Source organism: Dermochelys coriacea, chromosome 17 (assembly GCF_009764565.3).
Source record: "Dermochelys coriacea isolate rDerCor1 chromosome 17, rDerCor1.pri.v4, whole genome shotgun sequence".
Classification (NCBI taxonomy): domain Eukaryota; kingdom Metazoa; phylum Chordata; order Testudines; family Dermochelyidae; genus Dermochelys; species Dermochelys coriacea.
The window spans coordinates 13,118,515-13,141,671 of record NC_050084.1 but is presented as its reverse complement, the minus strand read 5'-3'; the positions used below and the strand labels follow the sequence as shown (position 1 = coordinate 13,141,671).

The 23,157-nt window shown below is 46.0% G+C and overlaps 1 protein-coding gene and 1 long non-coding RNA gene across 2 annotated transcripts; one reads left to right on the top strand and one right to left on the bottom strand.

Moving 5' to 3' along the window:
• Positions 1–658: 658 nt before the first annotated feature.
• On the bottom strand, positions 659–20,489 carry PHKG1 (phosphorylase kinase catalytic subunit gamma 1). Its single transcript, XM_038375672.2, has 10 exons — positions 18,899–20,489; positions 17,309–17,444; positions 15,078–15,253; positions 12,902–12,956; positions 8,580–8,645; positions 7,909–8,072; positions 7,240–7,330; positions 5,410–5,563; positions 4,808–4,933; positions 659–3,338 (listed from the first exon to the last, which is right to left on the bottom strand). Exons 2-10 carry the CDS (start codon positions 17,389–17,391, stop codon positions 3,087–3,089), a joined length of 1,167 nt encoding a protein of 388 aa, XP_038231600.2. The 5' UTR covers positions 17,392–17,444; positions 18,899–20,489; the 3' UTR covers positions 659–3,086.
• Positions 5,544–8,924, top strand: LOC119844602. The gene is made up of 2 exons (XR_005289342.2): positions 5,544–6,062; positions 8,174–8,924. It is a non-coding gene; the product is annotated as an uncharacterized LOC119844602 (long non-coding RNA).
• Positions 20,490–23,157: the final 2,668 nt, after the last annotated feature.

Here is a 23,157-nt window from a genome sequence, read left to right as displayed (position 1 = left end):
GTTGCCCTTGTTCCTGCTGGTAACTGAGAGAGACAGGTGTGAGCTGAGCCAGAAATTCCTGAGTTCTAATCCCAGCTCTGACTTAGGCGCACTTTGGCTTTACTACACTACACTCTTCTTCCCATTCCTCTTCCCCCCCCACCCCCCAATCCTCTATGGTCACAGCTCCACCTGTGCCAGTGACGGCGGAAGTGCTAGTGTGCACCAACCACTGGGGTTTCAACCACGGCTCTGAGCACTGTTCCACAACATCGTGTCTAGAATCATGGAAATGTCGGGCTGGTAGGGACCTTGAGAGATCATCTAGTCCAGTCCCCAGCACTGAGGCAGGACCAAGTAAACTTAGACCATCCCTAACCGGTCTTTGTCCAACCTGTTCTTAAAAACTTCCTATGATTCCACCCCCTTCGTTGGAAGCCTGTTCCAGAGCTTCACTGTTCTTAGAGTTAGAAAGTTGTATTCTCAGTAAATAACCTAAATGTCCCAGGCCCGTGCCAATGACAAGCCTCCACAAACATTCCCATTGTTGCTATCATCACCCATGCTGCCGTGGTGGGAAATTTTAGGAAGCAAGTTCAATGTAGACACACCCCAGGTGACCTGAGGCCAGTCTCTTGTGCCCAGATTATCCAAGATGCAGATGGGACCTAGTGGGATTTTCAAGAACACCCAGGCATCTGACGCCTGTTGATTTAAAATGGGAATTAAATCAAGCTCCCATTGGTTTAAAAGCACCTAGGCACCTATCTCCATCTTTAAGTTGATAAATACCTCTGACAATCTGCCCCTTAACCTCAGCTCTATCTCAGTTTCCCCACCTTGAAAACGGGGATAATAAAACATACTTACCTCACAGGGCTATTGGGAGGATGAATTACTTAGTGTCTGTAAAGCATTTGAATATAAATGCTAAGCATTACGGCTGAGGTTTACAAAAGGGGGTGTGCTAAAGAAGTTAGACATCTAACTCCCATTGGCATCCAGTGGGAGTTGGGCACTTAATGCCTTAGGCCCCTTTACAAATCCCAGCCTAATATGTTGCTTGACAGAAAGAATACAACAGGAACTAGCTTAACAATGCCACGTCACACCAGCTAAGTAAAATGAAGCCTATTTATTGACATGTAAACAGTTTACAAAACAGACATAAATAAACTGAAGCCCTTGACCATTTTGCCCAATGTGAGGTCTGTGTATTAGCCCTATATCTTTTAAAATGTCTCCTAAATACATATCCAGTACCCAGGTCACTGTTAGCTGCAATGTGCATTTTCCGTCATTCAAAGGCTGTTTAAAAACTCAGCCTAAGTTGTAGATGCATAAAATGAATTGCTACTCTTCACATAGTGCATTAAAGCTTTGGAAACAAAACCTCTGTCACACTTAAGGCATCGTTTATAGCTTGACTGGTTATAATAGCGGTAACTAAGGCTGGCAGTGATAATGACATAATGGAATCTGTTGGCTAGGAAGAGCGCTATGTGAGATACTAGTCACCGTTCAGGATATGCCCCATTCCTGATAGAAAGGAAGGAGCCAATCAAGTCCCTTAAGATAAAGGCTCTGATTTCTGTTTTCAAAGCTAAATGAAGCAAGAGCTCAGTGGATAATACCTAGCCTTTATACAGCACTTTTCATCAGTGGATCTCAAAGTGCCTTACAAAGGAGGTCAGTATCATTAGCCTCATTTTACAGATGGCAAAGCAGGCAGTGAACACTCGTCTTTGCAGTGAGGCACCCAAACCAGTGTATTCATGCTCTGAAAGACTTGATTTTTGAAAGTGATATGGGATACGCCCACCATACTTAAGGTCCTGCCGGTGAAGGCTGATCCCAGAAGCTTGGAAATGTGGGTCTCTAATAGCAACAGCCACCTTGTAAAAACAAAGCTTGATCAGCTTTTTCGTGTGGTTTTTAACCTCAAGCAATTGAACGTAACTGGTTAGTATTTTGCAAGTGTCCCCATGGGTGGGGCTGCTTTCCATACCCCTGCCCCCTTTCCTCCTTGCCTCTAACAATTCAATGGCCAATCTATCGTCTTCACAGAACAGGTCGTGCCTGCTACCAAATGAAAGTGTGGCTTTGAAACCTCAGGCTGGCCTGGGCCAGACACTGAGACTCCAATCCGGCAAGCTGCTTCATAGGGGTGAGCCTCTGTGTCCACGTGGAGGTCCACTGACTGCACTGGTGCAGGTGCAAAGGTCTGCCTAGGTGTAGCTTACAAGATCGAGGTCCTAGCTGTAAGCAGAAGGGCACCAGCAAGAGCAACATGAGCCTGATTGTAGCAAATGGTAATAACAGAAAATATTGCCACCACTGCTGGAGAGGATTTCACACAGGTGTGAGGGTGCTCGCTCACATCCTTCTGTTACCACAGCTCAGGGGAGCACGGTCCATCCTGCCAATGAAAGGGTGTGGTTCCTATAGGAGAAGCACTAAGTGTATTCTATTGTTCTTGCATCCCCTATTGGTTCCCTCTGCATTAGAGAAGGGACAGAGCTGTGCTGTTCAGAGCTGGAGGAGGTGTACCCAAATGCCACAGCTAGGATTTTGCTTGGGCCCCCAACTCTATTCTTTTCCAAAAGCGGCCTCATCTTGGGGACCAATTTTGTGCCTGCAATTCATTCCAGGCCAAAAAAACCAACATTCAGGTGGAATTAATGTGGGGCACACGTGCTGGCATTTAAGATGTTCACCTGCCTGATCTGAGGGTATATTTACACACACTGTTAATTACAGCTGCAAAACTTGGAGGCCACTTCTAAAAAATCAGGCTCTTAAATGTCATTTTGGAGGGAAGTTGAAGATCGGTCTGGCAAGGCCAAATTGTGGAGGCCTTACACAGGCAAAACTCTCATTGAAGTTTGATGGGGTTCTGCAGGGGTGCAGAGGTTTGTGCATCTGGCATCTTTTGAAGGCCAAATAAGAATGTCAAGGTTTGGCACACCCTGGATTTAATATTATCTATTGAGATTTTATTGGGAAAACATAAAGGAGACTGCGGTTAGTTTCCAGAGCATCTGCTTGCCTTAGCTCTTACAAACTTAAGCTAAGATGGTGCTGAAGCAGTTTTACTCAGGGCTAAATCAAAACAAGGCTTCCTCTGCTGCTAAGCTCAGCAAAATCACCTTTGCAGTGTTCTCAAACAGGGCTGCTCTGTTCTGTGCTTCTCCTTTCTTCACCCAGTGCCCATAGATTCTAAAGGCACAGGCATCGATCAATTTGCGAATGGGTTTCAGAGCGTAGGGGTCTCTCATTAGTACCTCCCTGGTAACTGGCTTGACATTCCGATAGTGATGATAGATGCGGACTGATGCCAGAACTGTCAGGCAGATGACCTGAAATTAAATGTAACCAGTTCATGCGAAAAGGCAAATGCTTTGGAAAACTGAAATTAATCAACAGATTATCACTTTAAACTGATTCATTAACATAATAACGGCCTTAGGGGGGTCAGACCAATGGTCCGTCTAGCCCAGTATCATCCTGTCTTCTGACAGTGGCCAATGCCAGATGCTTCAAAGGGATGAACGGAACATGGCAATTATGAAGTGATCCATCCCCTGTCATCCAGTTGTCCAGTCCCACCATCGGGAGTATGGAGTCACATCCCTGATCATCTTGGCTAATAGCCATTGACAAACCTATCCTCCATGAACTTATCTAATTCTTTTTTGAAGTTGGCCTTCATAACATCCCCTGGCAATGAGTTCTACATGTTGAATGTGCCTTGTGCGAAGTACTTCCTTTTGTTTTTTTTAAACCGGCTGCCAATTAATTGCATTAGGTGACCCCTGGTTCTTGTGTTATGTAAAGGGGTCACCCAATTCAATTAATTGGCAGCAGGTTACTTCCTCATTCACTTTCCCCATGCCATTCATGATTGTATAGACTCTCTCATATTGTCCCTTAGTTATCTCTTTTCCAAGCCTAACAGTTCCAGTGTTTTTAATCTCTCCTCATATGGAAGCTGTTTCATACCCTTAATCATGTTTGTTGCCCTTCTCTGTATTTTTTCTATCTTTAATCTATTTCTTTTTTGAAATGGGGAGACCAGAACTGCACAAATATTCCAGGTGTGGGCATGCCATGGATTTATATAATGGAATGATATTTGCTATCTTTTATTTCTCCCTTTCCTAATGGTTCCGAACGTTCTGTTTGCTTTTTTGACTGCTGCTGCACATTTAGTGACTCCAAGACCTCTTTCTTGAGTGCTAACAACTACTTTAGACCCCCATTATTTTGTCTGTATAGTTGGGATTATGTTTTCCAATGTGCATTCCTCTGCATTTATCAACACCAACTTTCATCTACCATTTTGTTGCCCTGTCTACCTTTTCCTTGTTCAAATCCCTCTGTGTAACACGCTTCTTCCATTAAAAATTTCAGTGGAAACCCACTGGGATATATCAAAAAATAAACTACGTGGGCACTGCTTTGAGACTGGCCTCCATCTGGTCATCTATAATGTATTAAGTACCTGCACTGTATTGTCTCTCTATAGCACTAATATAGCAGATAGTACTTAAACGAAACAGACCTGTTACTTTCCTGTGCATTAGAGATGAACCCAAGCTACAAAATTCAGTCTCAAAGTTTGACTCCATAGTTACGGTTTGGACCCATCTTTAAGAGCCTGATCCTTCACCCTCATTAACAGTTGAATCAGTGTTGGAGCCGTGGCTGTCGACCATGATGAATAAATAATAAACCAGCTGACGGCTGTATGCAGTCTCACTCCTAATGTGTTTGAAAGGTTACTGTCAGTCAGTCCTGATGGAAGGGTCTAAAAAAACTCTGTTACCTTAAATTTCCTTAAAGGGCTGAAGTGCCGCACTTCCTCCACGACATATTGCTGGAAGAATGGGTGGGCCAGCGCATCGCTGACTGTGTAGCGCGTCTTAGGATTCACTACCAGGAGCCGGGAAATCTGCAGGAAGGCACAGTCAGATGGACGTACCCCTCTCTCCTTATTGTTACCCCATCCCAGGAGCATTCCTTCAGGTGTCCCTACTACTGGATTCTTGTCTGTCTTTGGTTCCTCAGGCCTCAAGATTGCATAAGAAGAGCAGTGTCTAGAAATACTTGGAGCGTTATTTATTATTTGTATGACAGTATAGCCTAGAGGCCTTACCCAAGGTTGAGGTGTCATTTCTTTAAGCACTGTACAAACACAGTCCCTACCCCAAAGAGCTTACAGTCCATACACACAAGACTGATAAAGGGTGCAAAGCACAGAGACTAAGTAACTTGCCCAAGATCACACAGGACAGAACCAGGAGTAGAACCCAGGTCTTAGGATACCCATGCTACTGCTGCATCCACCAGGCCACCCTACCCCACTAGCAAAGCCAGGGAGACATTCCCTTTTTTCTCCCATTGCTTCCATGGCAAGTAAGCACTCACCAGATCTTTGACTGTGTCTGACTGATCATCCCATTCCGGAGAGCTGAACTGGTAATTCCCGCTCATGATCATCCGTAGCATGAGCATCTGCTTCCGGTGCCAGAAAGGCGGGGAGCCAGCCAGCAGGGTGTACATGATCACACCACTACTCCACCTGCCAAAGGCAGAGCCGACCAGGATCAGTCCCCTGGGCACATTCATTGGTATCGCTCTCGACAAGGAAGCTGAGACAGGCAGAAACTGCAAAATCCTGATCCAGAGCTGGATGTCAAATGTCTCTGGGGTGCTCGGTTTATTAGACAAATAGGGCCCAGTTATAAAACTGGAGGCCTGAGCAGGGTTCGGGCCTACACTGGGGTGTTTGAACCTCACACTCCGTCAAGCTGAGAAAGGGGTGGGTTGGCAGAACAGGCCACAACTGTGAAAAACTGCCTCAGCTGGTAACGAGGAGGGCAGAGTTTCCTCAGGTGGGGCTCGTTAGGTTAGGCACATAAGGAGGAAGCATGGTTGGGCGAAGTGGTGTGTACAGAAGGAGAAATAACCTATGATTTCTCCTGGGTAGGAAAGACTAGGAAGTCGGAGTAGATGCTGAGGTGGAAGAGTGGAGTGGCCCTCCTCGCTCACCAGAGACATTGTGCTAGCCCAGGGAAGCTGTGAGTTAGACTTTTATTCTGGACCTGTTCTGATTTCACTGCTTTAGACTGTGGGGAAGCTTTGGTGGGCCATGAGGGGGGGGGGCTATTTTGCCTTTCAGGCCTATCACTGGTGAAGCCAGTTGGCCCTGTATGCTCCCCAGCCCCATCCTGCCAGGTAGGGGTCAGCTGTCTGGACTATACTGCAGTGTAATTTGGGAGTCCGCACCTGACAAGCCTGTGCTGTCAGGGGTGAGTGTGCTGGAGTCACTCTGTCACGGCTAGCCAGCCAGGAATGGGAGAACCTCGCACAGCAAGTAGCCTTTGCACACATGAGGCTTGTCAGGTGCCCGGTTTAATTCAGGTGACTAATGCAAGAAGAGAGCTGAGAAAGCAGCTCAGCTGTCTAGCCATTACGTGTCTGTTTACAGTTACTAATCTACACCGGCCTGGCCTTGCGCCCATTAATGTCAATGGCAAAGCTCCCATTTGCTTCACTGGGACCAGGATCAGGCCCTAGAAGAGCATTGTTTTCCTGTCTGACTGCTCTCTCAGGGGGTGTATAAAACCCACTTTCAGGGCTTGTTAGTGTGAAAAGGCAAAGAGCCATTTTGGGCACCCAGTCATGCACAGCTCCCTATTATTAATGGCACTTACTGCTTTTCACCTACCTAGCACTAAGGCCCAGATTGCATTAAGTGGCAGTTAAGTGCCTCAGTACCTTTATGGATCTGACCCTATGTGTTATTACCCTTCAAAACCCTAGTTAACAAAGCCTCACAACACCTGTGAGGCAAGTAATCAGGGTTGTTATCCCCGTGGTTTAGACAGTTGATGGTAAATAATACTACTTCTCGAGCACTGTGTGCTCACATAATAGGCAAAGATGAGGAAACTGTGGCAGAGAATGTGTTAGAGCTGGGATTAGAAGTCTGATCTTCCTGGCTGTCAGTCATATGTATAGACCACTAGCCCATGTCATTTGCTCAGCGCACTGTATAAGCTCTTCACTGACCCCAGCCAGTTGTGGCTGGTATTCTGGTCTCTTATCCTTGGAGACTAGTTTGTATGAGATCCTCTTGCTTTTCCCAGCATCCAAAAGCATGTGAATTTCAGAAGTAAACCCCAGTGCGAAGGGAGGAGATGTTCACTCCACTTACTAGGAAAGTTTGTCACAACATATGAATGTTCTACTTACATGTCAACTTCCTTTCCATACCCTGGATGGTCCTTATCCATGGAGCACTCTAATATTTCAGGTGCTAGATAGCCAGGAGTGCCCCAGATTTCTGCAAGAAAGAGATGGAACTTTTCACTTTAACATCAGTGAATTTGTAGAGGTTTGTACCACCCTGTAACCAGTAAATAGCTATTCACTGAGCAGATGCTGCTGGACAGAATGTTTCGTGTGTGTTATATAGTCCTTAAGTATGCTTCATCGATATTGGACTGCCCTCATAAGATATCAAGTTATAACCTGTAATGGGGGCAAGGAGAAGAGTAACCAAGCCAAACTGCCATTTGTGCCTTTGAATAATCTCATCCCAATGAGATATAAAATAACTAGTATCTACAAGTAAGATTGTGACAGGGAAAGCTAGTATAGGATGGCACAGCTGTGTGTAACTAGGAGCAACTAGTAGAAACCAAGAGAGAAAATTTAGGATGAACTTCCAGAGGAGAAGCCAGTGTAATGGCCTCCCAAGGGAAGTGGTGGAAGCCCCATCGGTTAAGATGTTTAAAGCCAGTCTTGACAAAGTACCGGCGTATAGGCTGAAGGAGGAAGCCTGCCCTGCCAAGGGCACAGCATAGACAGTCTAGAAGGTCTTCTCCTCCTCTGACTGCTGTGATCAAATAATCATCCCACCTTTGAGCGTCTCATCCCTATTCAACTGGCAGGAGAAGCCAAAGTCCATCAGCTTGATGTTCATGTTGTCATCCAGGAGAATGTTCTCCGGCTTCAGGTCTCTGTGGACGATGTTCATGGAATGGAGGTATTGGATCACTTGCAGCAGTGCACGCATGATCTTCCTAGAGGGGAAGATAACGGGGTGGGGGAGATAAGTCCTCTTTCTGCCAAGCAACCCATCCAAAAAGAGAACCCATATCCTCTTCTTCTTCTCTCCCCACAGACAGCCTGAGAATGATGGAGAGACACTGAGCCCATCCTCCTTCTAGGCAATGAGATGAGCACTGTAGCTCTGAACCCTAGTGTCCAATTCAGTAGCCTGAGAGTGAGCTTTGCCAGCTGGCCCTAGGAACAGACACTGGTTGTCCTTACGTTCCATTGAAGCTGGGTGTGGACCAAAAGGTGCCTGTAAGTGCAACCCCTTGCTCTCCTGACAAATTGCCAGCTGAAAGCAGCAGTTTTGGGCAACCTCAGGAATTGAAAGGTGTGAAACCTGAGCTGTGAGGAACCCCATTTCAGATCTGGAGACCTTTTGGGGGAGCTTGGGACTAGCAGGTCCAAAGTGCCACTGTTTGTCCAGGCAGAAATGCTGGTGAACCACTGTGCTGTTCAAGTCTGTCTCACCATACCTGGTTTCCTTCTCACTTAAGGTGACTTTCTCTGTGAGGTAATCGAAAAGCTCTCCTCTCTTCATTCTGTGTTTAGGAAGACAAGGCATTTAAAGATGCTGGGCTTGAGTTACAGCCACAATGTAAAAGAGAAATAAAATCTTTGGAATCAACCACTACATGTAAAATGCAGTGACAACCCTGGAAAAGGTTTAGGGGGCTCACAGTTTCTCTCTGTGACATCAAGCAAATCTCAGTATCTCCAACTGCAAGCCTGAAAAAATCAAGAGTCAGGGCTCAAACAATCAAGACATTTGGCTTTAAAATCATGAGATTTGTAAAACAATAAATATGGGGTTCTTTTCATTTTTGCCTTCTGAACTTTGTACCCTGTGAGTTCACATTTTCAAGCTTTTCTCTAACTATGAGGAACCATACTTTAAAAAAAATGGCTGGGAGTCTCACATAATCACTTGACTCCAGGAGTTGAAGCTTTAAGAAAAACAACAAAGTTTATAAGTGTCATGATAAAATCATGAGAGTTGGTAACACTGAATTGTACTCAATTCACAAGTAAAAGGGAGTAGATTTCTCCTCCCCCCCCCGCCCAGTCAATCAGCCCCATAAGCTCACTCTGAGATCTGAGAGTCAAGCTGGATTCTCTCTAGTTCTTGCATCATGACCAGTAATAAAGGTTTTGCAAATTAACTTAGTTAACAATTCCACTGATGCAGAAGTAGGAAAGAACCCAGATCCCTCTCCTGGAATTGTTTTTGGCTTACCAGGAGGAAGCCCTTTATCTTGGTCACTAAAGAGCACAGAGATGACTCCAAACACCCACAGGCCATAGATGTGGTGGATAAGAAGCTGACAGTTCTAAATAATGTTCTTTCTCTTGCCTTTTACACCACAAACATAATATGAAGGAACCACAGGGGCACAGTAGGGTCCAAATAACCATATTTACTGAACATACACAACATTTAAGGTGTCATTACATAAGTATTCTGGTTGCTCTGGTTAGGTTCTGGCAGCTTCTAAAACCTAGAACACCATAAGTACCACTAGAGGGCTTGCAAACTATTTAAAGAAATACTCCCCTAGTCTTTTACACAACAAATAGTAGTTTTTCTGACCACTCAAGACTATTTATTTATTGGTTTTTCTGTGGGACTGTTCACCTAGATTCTCAGCCCCTCTGTGACAGAGTGCAGGGCGCAAACAGGTGAGCCTGCACTGTGATCACTCTAATAGTAATTAGTTTCTCCAGTAGGAAGCTGAGGGGGGATGGGGGGTTGTAATTACTCAATCAGTAATTGAGCCAATTACTCATCAGCCCTGGGCTGATGAGAGGTGGCCCAGAAAGGAAGGGTGGGGGAGGAGAGAAGGAGAAATAAGGCCAGCTGAGCCTAGCCAGACAGAAGCTCAGAACAGGGAGTCCTCTGTTACCTTCCAGCTCTGGTGAGAGGGCCAAAAGGCAGTTAATATTGTCAATAGGCTGTCACGCAAGGACTTTTTGGTGGGAACACTAAATAAAAAGACAGCGGGAAGGCACAACCAAGGGAGTCTGTGCAATTTTTTCAGGGAGAAGACAGGAGTGGGGCCACACCCCATGACACCCTCACAAAACATGAATTGCATTATTCCCACTAAACCCAAGTGAGGCTGAGAGCCTCAGATGGGGGAACAGAGGCCCAAAGCAACTAAAAAAGAAACAAACTTATTTTTAGAAGTGCCCAAGACGACACAGGAAGTTGCTGGCAGATCTCCTGAGTTCCATTTTTACGATACTGGCTAATCCCACACCTCCCATGCTCTAGCTCCATTGGAGAGGACTCTCTAAGCCAGAGCTTCAATCCCTTGTGCCCTGACATCACTAGAGATGCTATCCAGGCCCAGAAGTTCTTTGCCTGATGCATGCAGTGACTTCTTGCAATCAATTAGCTTTTGGAGCTTTCCCACAGGAGACGGATGTTTTTGCTTAGACTGCCCCACTGGATGCATTCAGATCCAGGGACTCTTCTGCTAAGGGTGGCTACAAGGCATAAGAAGATGGGTTAATGCAGCCACTTCAGAGCAGTGACGGAAGAGCATCTCTTCGGGCTTGTCCCCACACAAAGTTGCACTGGTTTAACCGAATTGGTGCAACATCACACCCTGAGTTAAATCCGGTCTAAGCCACAGAGCTCGCACCTTTCCCACTCCACTTGGTTACCTTCTAAAGAGCTGGCTGAAACCACAAGTCTTGACTGATCAGAAGTTGAAGCATTACCCAAGACACAGATAGTTCTGGGGATGCAGATGGGGCCAAATGTATAAATAGACTCCAGGATCTATGACAGACCTTGCCAAAGGTTACAGGGAAACCTGAGCAACCCCACTCACTCCCACAAAGGGGAGGGCTGCCTGTGTTGACAGCTGCAGCCAGCCCTGTATTGGCAGGGGAGGCTGCGACCTTAGCAGTGAAGAGAGTGTTCTTGGGCATGCAGCATTGAGTCCTGGCAAAGTCGGATACGTTGCCAAGTGCTGCTGGGCGCCTCGTGGCTTTTTGGGCCTGTGTGAAATTCCATTCACAAATGCCCTTTTGCATCGGTTACTGGAACAGAGGCCACCTGCTTGGTGTCTGCTGATGGGAGATTGACGCTCACTTCTCATTTAGCCAGCCGGCTCGGTGGGTATACACAGGAAAGCCCCTGATAGAAGGGGATGAAGAACAGTAAAGTGGGAACGGGGACACCAGCTGAACCAGCATCATAGCCAGCAAAGCCACCTTCTCTCTGAGGGCCACGCAAAGTCTTGTCATGCCCTTCCTGGCTACCTTTCTCCCCTCAGTTAGATCCAGGGATTTCCTGTTTATCACCTGCCATGCTGAAGAAGTACTAGAGGGTGCCTCTATAAAAGGGATGTTCCCTTCTCTCAACCAGACTGTTGTGACCTTTAACATGGCTGGGAGGCAAACTCGAGGGAAGTGTTCTTTGTAATTCCACCAGAATGGAGGTATCTGCTGTGATCTTACTATTGTCAGGCAGCAGGGCTCCAAGGGTACATCAGGGGAAACGGGACGCGTGGCACTTGTTTCCACCTCGGCTACAGGCTTGGGACATGACTCTGGGAAAGTCTCTTACCCTTTCTATTCCCTCAGCTGTAAAATGAGAGCGACAATATTTCCCAGCCTCACGGGGCAGTGAGATTAGTGCATTCGGCTTGTAAAGCTCTTTGAGAGCCTCAGACAGAAGATGCTAGGGAAGAGCAAAGTGTTATCGTTGATTCTCTCCGTCATCGACTTTAAGTATTTCACCTCCTCCCAGTTGGTCCCAGTAGCCGCCCTGGTGATTGATTTGCCTGAGGCCGAGATGGCAGGAACAGCTACAGTTAAAAAAAAAAAAAAAAAAAAAAAAAAAACCCCGCCTTCAACTCCTCTCTCACCTCGTGCGGCATTCCTAACCTCACACTGCTTGGCACCAGCTACTCAATAGAACTACTTTCCCTCTGCCAGCTGAAGCCAGCTGTGTGTGCATGGGGGTTGAGCTCCTGAGAAACCTGTGGGGATCTACGTTGATTGTGTAGTTCTTTTATCAAGCTGGATCCAAACCAGAATCCCAGTTTGATCAGCCAGAGCTTGAGGGTGTTTGAGTCAGACCAGATCAGATGCTTGGGAGCTTTTCTGCACTGGTTGCTTGGTTCATACAGAAAAGCACTCGTCACCTGGCTTATGTTATGGAAGATTGCCTCCATTGCCCAGCCAGAGCCTTCCATGGTGCTGGGGTTTAGAGGTAATGGGGGGAGAAGTAACTGCCAGCCAAACACCCAACTCTGCTGTGCCTGAGTACGAATTGGATGCTGAGGTGGCTGGCTGCCTTCTGCTCCCTCAGAGGTCACTAGGAGCAGGAGGTGCTCAGCATTCTGCAGGACCCATCCAACACCTGGCTGTACTGGGTCCTAAACAGAGCGCAGCTCAGTTAGATTGGCTGGGAGACCATCAAGAAAATCTCCCCTGGACTCACTGCCAGGAGTGGGGTCAGGCCAGGAATAGCTTAGAGTGCCAGCCTGTTACTTGTCTTGCATGTGTTTAAAGCCAGCCCTGCATGTTATCAGACTTAGGATGATCTATTGCAAGGAGGGGGCACACTCCTTTATAGTCTCAACTTCAGTTTGGTACGGCAACCACTAATAGGAAAATCTATAAATCCACAGGGCCAGATTTTGCTGTTGGATTTGTTACTGTAAACCCCATTGATGTCAGTAAGGATTGAATGGGTGTAACAGAACAGAACATGCCCCCACTGATCAATCAGACAGACAGGAAGACAACAACAACAACCCAAAAAACAGATGGTACTTACAGGTCAAACACCAAGAAGAAAAAGGTGTGGGATTCATAACTATCCTTCAGCTGAACTGCAATAAAACACGATATCAACTATCATTACAGTGCTGTAACTTACACTGGGCTCTATGTATGTGCAATCAGACACGTTCCCTGCCCCAAAGAGACTCTAATCCACTGATTCCCTAAGGATGGAAAATGTGAGCTCATCTCCAAGCTCCCCAATCCACTAAGGTGGCTAGGCTTTCACTGAGCTCAGTGGGAGCTGAGAGTGCATGACACATTGCAGAAGTCATCCAGCACCTTGCTGGATTGGATCCTGAGCTGAGCTTGGTTCGTCTTTGGCTGGGAGACCACCAAGGAAAACCCAGTGCTGCAGAAAGCAGTGTGAGTGAATCAGAGGCAGCAATGTCCCAGCATGGCTAGGGATCACTGGGCTACTAGTGGCCTCCCCTTTCTGATGAGATGCAAGCCTAGTCCTGGCTAGCTGTGCTGACCGCCTGGCACTAAAGGGTACATCATCACAGTAACCAAATACCTCCTGGGGAAATTACCTTCTGCCTCCCTACAGACCACAGAATTCCTGAATGGCTCTTCCTCCCGCTTCCCCAAGAAGAGTGAAAAATGAGACCAGGAGTGTTCTCTTGTTGAAACCAGTGCCAGCTTTTCTACCTAAAACTTCTGGCAGTAGGACTACATCCCTGACCTGCAGGGAAATAGATTCTAGCTACACCCCTTGTTCCTTCCTATAGCTTTTCTCTGGTCAGATTCTCTAATGGCACTGCACTGAAAGGGACTTCCTGGAATCATTTGAAGAGAAACTAACCAATCCCAGGAATCTGCAAAGCAAGCCTTCCATTTCCTAGAATACGTTCATCAGGCAGAACTGGAAACCACGTCCTGGAGGTCACTGCCTGTGCTTTTCAGAAGAGCTGAGACATTAACAAGTGAAACACAGAGGTGTCAGGGTGGAATTTCAGGCTCCACATATGGTACCGGAGCCTGCAAACCAAAGCCAAGGTCCTGAGGAATCAAATGTGAACACAGCAGGCTCTGAAGTGAGGTGCTTGCCCTGTGTCAATTTGCAGGTTTTAACCACCCACTAGGCTTGTAGAGTGCTTCACCCCTGAAGCTGTGCGCTGTAGCGCTTAGTGAAGACGCTACCTACAGCAACGGGGAGAGTGTCTCCCATCAGCATAGGTACTCCACCTCCATCACCTGAAGAGGTGATAGCTACGTCGACAGGCACAGCCCTCCCGTTGAAATAGTGCTGTCTACTCTAGTGGCTAGCTCAATCTAACTATGTCGCTCGGCAGTGTGGATTTTCCACACCCCTGAGCGACATAGTTACACCAACATAAGCTTGTAGAGTAGTGTAGACCAAACCATACTCTTTGCCTGAAGCAGAGATCTTCATGGATCACAGACTGTGTCTGTCAACACAGTGATTCTCCATTAAGAGCCCTGACATCTGTGAGCTTTGGATCTGGGGCCTAACACCTCACCTAATCTGTCTTCCCCAGCTGCAGGTTCCATAGAGCGTTGGGATCTTGCTTCCAGCAGGTGCTGTGCTCTGTCCAACAACAATGGTGACTGGGATCATTATGGGTCTGGGGGAAGCAGTGAGTGGCAGAAGGGCTCGCGAGGGCCCTGCTTATCTAGGATTTGAGCCAATTCCCAGCAAGATATCACTGTCAGGCACCATCAGGTGGGCATCCACAGAAGATGCATCCTTTCCCTGACGGGATTTCAGCTCAAGGAGCCAAAGGGGTTAATCAAAATCTGAAAACTCTTGTGAATGCCTAGAGCAGAAAATGGGGTGGAAAAAGCCACTGATCAATTTTTAGAGTAGCAGCCGTGTTAGTCTGTATCCGCAAAAAGAAAAGGAGGACTTGTGGCACCTTAGAGACTAACACATTTATTTGAGCATAAGCTTTCGTGAGCTACAGCTCACCTTACCTGATCACTCTCATTACAGTCTGTATGATAACACCCATTGTTTCATGTTCTCCGTGTATATAAATCTCCCCACTGTATTTTCAACTGAATGCATCCGATGAAGTGAACTGTAGCTCACGAAAGCTTATGCTCAAATAAATTTGTTAGTCTCTAAGGTGCTACAAGTCCTCCTTTTCTTTTTGTGATCAGTTTTTGTTACCCAGGTGCCCAGTCATACTAATACTTTGACTTACTGATATTGGGATGTCCTGAGACCTTTCGAAGGATGTCTATCTCCTTGATAGTGGCTTTCCTCAGCTCCTGGACCTCCTCTGGGGATAAATTGCCAGCTGTGATGTCTATAATCTTAACTGCATATTCTTGGCTGGTGGGTTTGTGAATGCACCGACGAACCACACTGCTTACCCCTCTGTCAGGACCAAGACAAAGAAAAGATTGGAACAGGAGGAAAATTTCAAGCCAGTTTCACTTCCTGGTGCTTGTGCACTAGCACAGTGCTAACAAACAGGATGGGGTAAGGGAGTTTGGGTCAATGGAAAATACAGTGAGGCTCCCACTTGTTAGTTTGACTCCCCAAGCAGCTGCTGTGGACCCTATCTAGGATCTGCAGCTATAGTCTGCAGATAGAATCCTAAAAATATAGGGCTGGGAGGTACCTTAAGAAGTCATCCAGTCCAGCTCCCTGTGCTGAGGTAGGACCACGTAAACCTAGACCATTCCTGACAGGTGTTTCTCCAACCTGCTCTTAAAAACCTCCCAGTGATGCTGATTCAACAATCTCCCTTGGAAGCCTAGTCCAGAGTTTAACTACCCTTGGAGTTAGAAAGTTTTTCCTACTATCTACCCTAAATCTCCCTTGCTGCAGATTAAGCCCATTACTACTTCTTCTGCCTTCAGTGGACATGGAGCAGAATTGATCACCATCCTCCGTATGATACCCATTAACCTATCTGAAGACTATCAGTGGTCATCTTTTCTCAAGACTAAACATGTCTGGGATTTTTTTTTAACCTTTCCTCATAGATCAGGTTTTTCTATATCTTTTACAATTTTTGTTGCTCTCCTCTGGACTCTCTCCAATTTGTCCACATCTTTCCTAAAGTGTGGCGCCCAGAATTGGACACAATACTCCAGGTGAGGAGTCACCAGTTCTGAGTAGAGTAGGACAATGACCTCCTGTGCATTACATACAAGACTTCTGCTAATACCCCCCTGGAATATAACCCTGTTTCACAACTGCATCACATTGTTGACTCGTATTCTAGATGTGATCCACTGTAACCCCCAGATCCTTTTCAGCAGTACTATCACCTAGCCAGTGATTTCCCATTTTTGTAGTTGTGCATTTGATTTTTTTTTTGCTTCCTAAGTGAAGTATTTTGTACTTGTCGTCATTGAATTTCATCATGTTGAATGCAGACTACTTCTCCAATTTGTCGAGATCCTTTTGAATCCTGTCCTCCAGAGTGTTGGCAACCCCTCCCAACTTGGTGTCATTTGCAAATTTTATAAACCTACTTTTCACTCTATTATCCAAGTCATTAATTAAAATATTGACTAGTATCTCATCCAGGACTGACCTCTGTGGGATCTCACTACATATGCCTTCCCAATTTGATGGCAAACTATTGATAACTATTCTTTGAGTATGGTCTTTCAATCAGTTGTGCACACACCTCATAGTAAATTCATCTAGACCACACTTCCCTAGTTTATGAAGATGTCATGGGGGACTGTGTAAAAAGCATTACTGAAATCAAGATGTATATCATAGTTACTGCTTCTTTCCTATCCACTAGGCCAGTTACCCTGTCAAAGAAGGAAATGAGGTTGTTTTGGCATGATTTGTTCTTAAACAGCTAGCATGGATTTGTCCTTATAACCCTATTATCCTCTAGAGTCTAGATACTTACAAATGGATTCTTTCCAGGTGTCAAAGCTAGGCTGACTAGTATACAATTACCCAGATTCTCTTAGTACCTATCTTTCAAATGGAGTTTGCCCTTCTGGAGGATGGGTGAGGTTCCAGAGTACTGGAGGAGTTCTCAAAGACAACAGCTAACAGTTCCAAGGTTGCTTCAACTAGTTCCTTAAGTACCCTAGGATGAATTTCATCAGGACCTGCCCACTTGAATAGATCTAACTTGTCTAAATATTCTTTAACCTGGTGTTTCCCTACTTTGGCTTGTATTCCTTCCCTGTGGTTGTTAATATTAATTGTGTTGAGTATCTGATCACCATTAACCTTTTTAGTGAACACTGAAGCAAAGTGGGCATTAAACACCTCAGCCTTCTTGATGTCGTCAGTTATTTGCTCCCCTACCCCATTAAATAGAGGATGTACACTTTTCTTCATCTTTCGCCGAATGTATTTAAAGAACCATTTCTTACACCTAGTAAGGAACATAAAAGGCAGTAACTCATTCTGTGCCTTGGCCTTTCTGATCTTGTCTTTTGACTTTACCTGCCCAGAATTTCCTTCGGGTCATAATTCTGATAAAATTCCTTGGCCGAATGCCAGTCTGGTAGCTGCTCCTCCTTGGTCATGTTTGGAGCCTCACTGCGGCCACTCTAAAGCCTTGCTTCAAGGTAACAAGTAGCTAAAACAAGAAAAAAGCAACTCAACATGGCTGTCTTTGTTTCCTCTAACCAGGCCTTTAGTCTTAATGACTAAAAATGGACCTGCACCTCTGTATTATTGGCTTTCCAGTTGTCTCTCTTTTATTCTGAGTCCTGATTTCTGATAATCTTAGAACTAGAAACAGAGGCCCAGACCTTCGAAGGCACTGAGATTCCTAACTGCCACTGAAATAAATGGGAGTTAGGAGTCTGCATGCCTCTGAGGGTCTGGTCCAGAATCCAAACAAAATTGTATTCATTGCTGTCCCAGGACCAGGTGCATTCATTCGCCATATGTGCGCACACCACTGATGATGAGGTGGCATGCTGCAGTGCTCATGGGAGTTGGCCTTGTTTCTGCTTCCTTCTAAAGTCAGGGTGGGCAACAGAAAGGGACAAAATGAAAGGGAGCATTTCACTGATGGAGAACGTTCTATTCTGTGCAGGATTCAAATCCCATTCAAGTTATGGAAACATGCCACTGACTTCAATGAACCAAAGTGTCTCACAAGCTTGGGCCCCCCCATCCTGCTGGTAGAAATTCAGTCCTGGACTCAAGTAGCACCAGTTAGGCCCACCCTCAGAACATGCACCACCTAGGGAAGGGGAGCTTAAGAAGGTGAAATTGGCCACAGAGGGAGGGGGGGGGAAAGCTTGCCCAGGTGTAGGAATGATGCCAGCAAGCTCCAGTAGCAAGGGAAGCCCTGCCTGAGGCAGTAGCCAGCCTTTCCTCCCACTCTGGTTGGAGGACACTATGAGCCTGATGCGAGCAAGAGACCCTGTAAATCTGCTTCCTGCCTGTGACAAGACCTAGGAAGCACCTGCAGGGACTACAGACAAGTGAACTGTAGCTGGACTCTTAGAAGACCCCAAGCGTGAGCGGAACTCCTTCCGGAAACTGAGAGCGGCCAGGGGTAGGGGCTTCCATAGGGGACCCAGGAGCAAGAGACCCAACAAGACTACAGTTGAGCCCAGGTTGAGGGTCAGCTACTCTAAGGTGTCTCAAGTTGGGGCCACCAAACTCTGAGGTACCCCAAATCACTTTTGAAATCTTGTCCCTTTCCTGATTGTCCTGGCCCTATAGCATCCCTCATAGTAGAGACTGTAGTGAGCACAGGGATACTTCTACTGAGGATACTGGGCATGCACAGATGCTGTAGCTCCCCGGCTCGCTATCTCAGACAGAGGAACACAGGCTCTCTTGCCACACAGGGTCTACTTAACCCCTCAGCTGGAGTGAGCAATCATTGACTCCAGTTGCTGGGTGTACTCCAGGCCCTTTTAAAATTCCTTCAGTCCTCTGGAAAGACTTCCACAGAATAACACTGGATTCTTGCTGGGATGGCAGGGGCAGGGCAGTCCTTCTTGTAGTAAAGCAAGGACATTAAAGGACAAGCACCAGCACCCCCAGTATAGCTGCAGTTCAGCAAAGTACCTGCTTGAGTCCCATTTACTCCAGCGTGCTCAAGTGCCTTGCTGAATAGGAATAGTTGGCTGAAAGGACCCCAAACCTGGGGAGGAATGAAGGTAACTATTTTAATTTTACGGTTATGGGGGGGCAGGAAGCTGAGACAGAGGGGTTAAGTAGCATGCCCAGGTGCACACAGTAAGCTGGCAGCAGAGTTTCTGGCTCCCAGGCCTGTGCTCAAACCACTGCTGCTCTCATTATCAACAACAGCCAAGGTTTTCAAAAGCCACTGGTACCATTGAGATGTGATTAAAGGGCCCTGATTTTCAGAGAGTGGGTGATTGGTGCTCTCTGAAAACCAGGCCTTTTGGAATGTCTCACCCTGGGCAACTCAAATCAATAGAAACTTGAGAAATCTTTGGCTTACATGTTAGGCTCCTTTAGCAATAGACTATAGCACATCAACAAGACTGGCCAATGGCTATTTCTGAGCCCCCTCTCTCCCCCCCAATGAACATTGTTAGCTTTTTAAATAAAGCATTAAGCATCACAAAACTGTCTGAAGTGTTTGGATTTTTAAAAATCCATTAAAAACTAAATAAAAACGACTCTCAGCGAAAGGAAAAAAACCCCACTCAACTACAGTTTTAGGTCTGGATGACATCTGAGCCACTGCTCCTGCTAGGAGGATATTCTGCTGATCGACATAACTAAAGTTTATACTAAATAAAGACAGTGAGAGCTGTACTTCTCCTACAAGCCTCTGTTTTATGAAGCACTGAGCTTGCAGCAGATTGGCTTCATAAGGTCAGGGTTTGGTAACACGCTCTGTGTTTCTAAGACTCCCCGTATCATCACTGTGGAATACAGCAGTTTTTAAATCAAGTTTCCAAGAGTCCATTCAGCACCGGTACAGTTAGGGCCTGATCCTAGTGGGAGTTAAGGGTGCTCTGTATCTCCCTGGAGACATTCAGTGCTTACCTAAAAACATTTTTTTTTTTCTGTTTCTTTTTGTGTGTGTACATGGGGGGAGAGGGGTTGAAGTTGCTGCTCCTATTGAAGTCAGGGGCTAGGATTGCCGACGTCCCTTATGTTTTCCTCTCTGTACAACATTGGTAGTTGCTGAGTGCTGCAAAAAAGCAGCAAGAAATACCCCTTGTGAATATAGGTGAGGGCTGATTATTAATTAATAATGATAATATCAGGAGGAGGGGCAGTATGGGTGTAACACTGACAGACCCCAGTCGTTGGCTGGCGGGATTGAGCCTGGGACTTCTGGAGATAAATGCATGACCCTCTACTGCATGAGCTAAGGTTGTAGCAGACTCATCGATCTCTCAGTGGTTTCTGTGCCACTCCATGGGACAGAGCACTGCACCAGGAGGCGTGTGGGTTACACATGGTGCTAAGAAAACAGTTCCTTATTTTTTAAATACGTTGCAGCCACGGGAGCGTAGTGTTGTCAAGGAAGTAGGGTCAGGCCCTAACTTTCACAGATGACCTTGTTTGTTGGATATCCCAGTTTAGACACCTCTAGGGACAGGGTCCCATGAGGAACTGAACTCCCACGGTGCTCCTTGCTGAACCTGGCCTTCCTGAAATTCTCCAGCTATTGTGTGTGTGTGTGTGTGTGTGTGTGTGCGTGCGTGCGCGCTCAGCACCATTGGAAATAACAGGCTTCTAACATAAGCCATTTAGCATTAGAGGTTACTTCTGTAAACATGCCTAAAAGCTTTGGAGGGGATGTTCACCAAGTTTCTTTCATGGCCAGTTGCAGTTGGCCAGAAGGTCCCAGTGTAGCAATTTTGCCTCCACATTATCTTTTTGTTTGACCTACTAGTAACATGATGATTCTGCTACAATACCTACAAGTGCGCTTTCGTTTCTGTGCAGTGCATTCTAATCATCTCCTCAAATGGTGTCTGTCTTGGCCTGGTTCTAAGAAATGAAAAGCTCTTCTTGAAGGTCTTCAGCCTGTATGTCTTGACCTATGCTCTATTCTGAATTACTTAATATCAATCTAGCTTATTTATATCAGTGCTAAATAAGGAAGAGCATCCAACACAAATTTTAATTAATTAACTTGTGGCCACTGAATTTATAAAGAGCAGCCTATACCCTATAAGCTCTTTCAGGTGCTGTAGATAACATAAAAGTTAGAAAGTGCACAAGCATTATATAAACCAATAGCTAAGGCAAGCTAGAGGGGATATTTTAAATAAGGGGGAGGATCAGAAGAGAAAAGAGAACACCAACACACCTCTGATAAAGCGTCCTCAAGAGGGCTTGTGGATTTGTCTTGTTTAAGGGGAAACTGAGGCAGGTTTACGGGGGAGTGAGACCTACACCCATAGCAAAAACTCAGTCTACTGCGCTCAGCTGCAAGGGTGGCGCCTGGCAAGGCAGGTGGTGTCAGGGTATCTACACCCACCACAAGGCCTCTCATATAGTCAAGTCTTGTCCCACCACATGAGGTGCTGAGGGCCCTCTACTGCCACACGCGGCTGAAGTGCTCAACGCCTCGCAGGCTGGGGTCCTATGGGCTTCTCAAACCTTAAGGGCCTGATTGGAGGACTTCAGTGGGAGCGGAGAATGCTCTGTACCTCCTCGGAGGCTCTCAGCACCTTACAAGCTCAGACCTTTAAGGTCTTTTTTTTGTCTAGTTTTGTGGGGGAAAAAACCCTTGATTTAGAGTTCGCTTCAGTGGGAGGGCTCCCATAAACTTCAATGGATGCAGGAGGCTCCAGCCTAACAGAACTTGCTTAAAATCCACTGGACCCCTTTACAGGGAGCTGCTGTAAAGAACTAACAATAGTGGGACAGTCCAGTAGTAGCAGTGATCCTGTAAAGGGAGTTGTCTTTATCAGGGTAATACTGCTCTTTAGGAAAATCCATTATCTCAGTTTAGATAAACAAACATCTGCACCAAGTCTGCATTTCATATTATCCCCATATCATGTATTTTGAAACTTTGATAGCCTGAAATAACTGATTGGCCACTCATGGTTTAATATATACACACAAACTTACTGACCCTCCGAGCCACATACAATAATTGTAATAACCTCGAGAGCTGGGCATGCCTGCAGCGGGGCTTGGGGCATCTGCCCCACGGGAGGTGCCTGCCAAGGCTCGAGGCCCCAGCTGGTGCACCCCCTAGGGCTGAAGCCCCAAGCCATGCCACCCTTCTGCAGGGCAGAAACCCCAAACTCCCCATCCCTGGCAATCTGTTGGACAGAGAAGTTGGGGAGGGGAAATAGACATAGTGGGCTCCAGCAGCTGTACTTTAACCATAAAAGTGCCGCATGTGGCTCACAAGCCATGGGTTGGCCACCCCATATTAAATCCTAAAGAATATAGCAGATACAGGAATAGCATCTCTCTGAACCAGTCTTTCTACTCTTGATGCACTCTTTGTCCCTTTACCAAGTATGTTAATTTAAAGCTCAATACTGCAAGATAATGGGCCAAATTCTACTTTGACACCAGTGCAGTAAATGGAGTCATTCCAGTAACAACTGCTACAATATTGTAATGACAGCAGAATTTGACACAATCTATTCCAAAGGCCTGATTAGACAATATACTTTTGTTTCAGATATCTTGCTGGTTTTAGCATTCACTAGTGGATTTGAGAGAGGCTTTCAACTTCAGCAAGATTACATAATTACTTCTATGGTACCAAAAGGACCCACCATTACACAGGCACACAAGAAAATAAGGCTCTCTGCCTTACAATTGACAATGATTTATGGTGATCACTTTTAAGGTGCTATATAAAACATCACATCAATGGTTTGTAGTTCTAACCTGTTTCATACACTTTCCCCCCCCCCCTTTGTAGATGTACTCCTACTGCTTGTTTCTAGACACAGCAGGTCCCTACTTACCATTACCTCTTTGCAGATTCTGCCTTCTATTTTCAGCCCAAATTTTCCTGGAGCAGCAATTAGGGATCAAATTACTACCACAAATGTCAAAATGAACTTGAACAATAAGGGTCTAAGACACTTTGAGTTCCACAATAACAACCCAGCTTCAGCATGGCTGCTAACTCATTGCAGGTCAGCGTCCGTGTGAGGGCTGCAAAGCCAAAAATAAGTTGCAGTGCTACTTGAAAGCAATGCCAGAGCCTCAGACATGAACGTACAGCACCACAACATTCTTTTAATTGCTGTTTAGGAGCGGAAGGTCGGGACAAGCAACACGAATGACCCTATTTTGAAGGTTTCCGAGTAGCAGCCATGTTAGTCTGTATTCACAAAAAGGAGTACTTTGTGGCACCT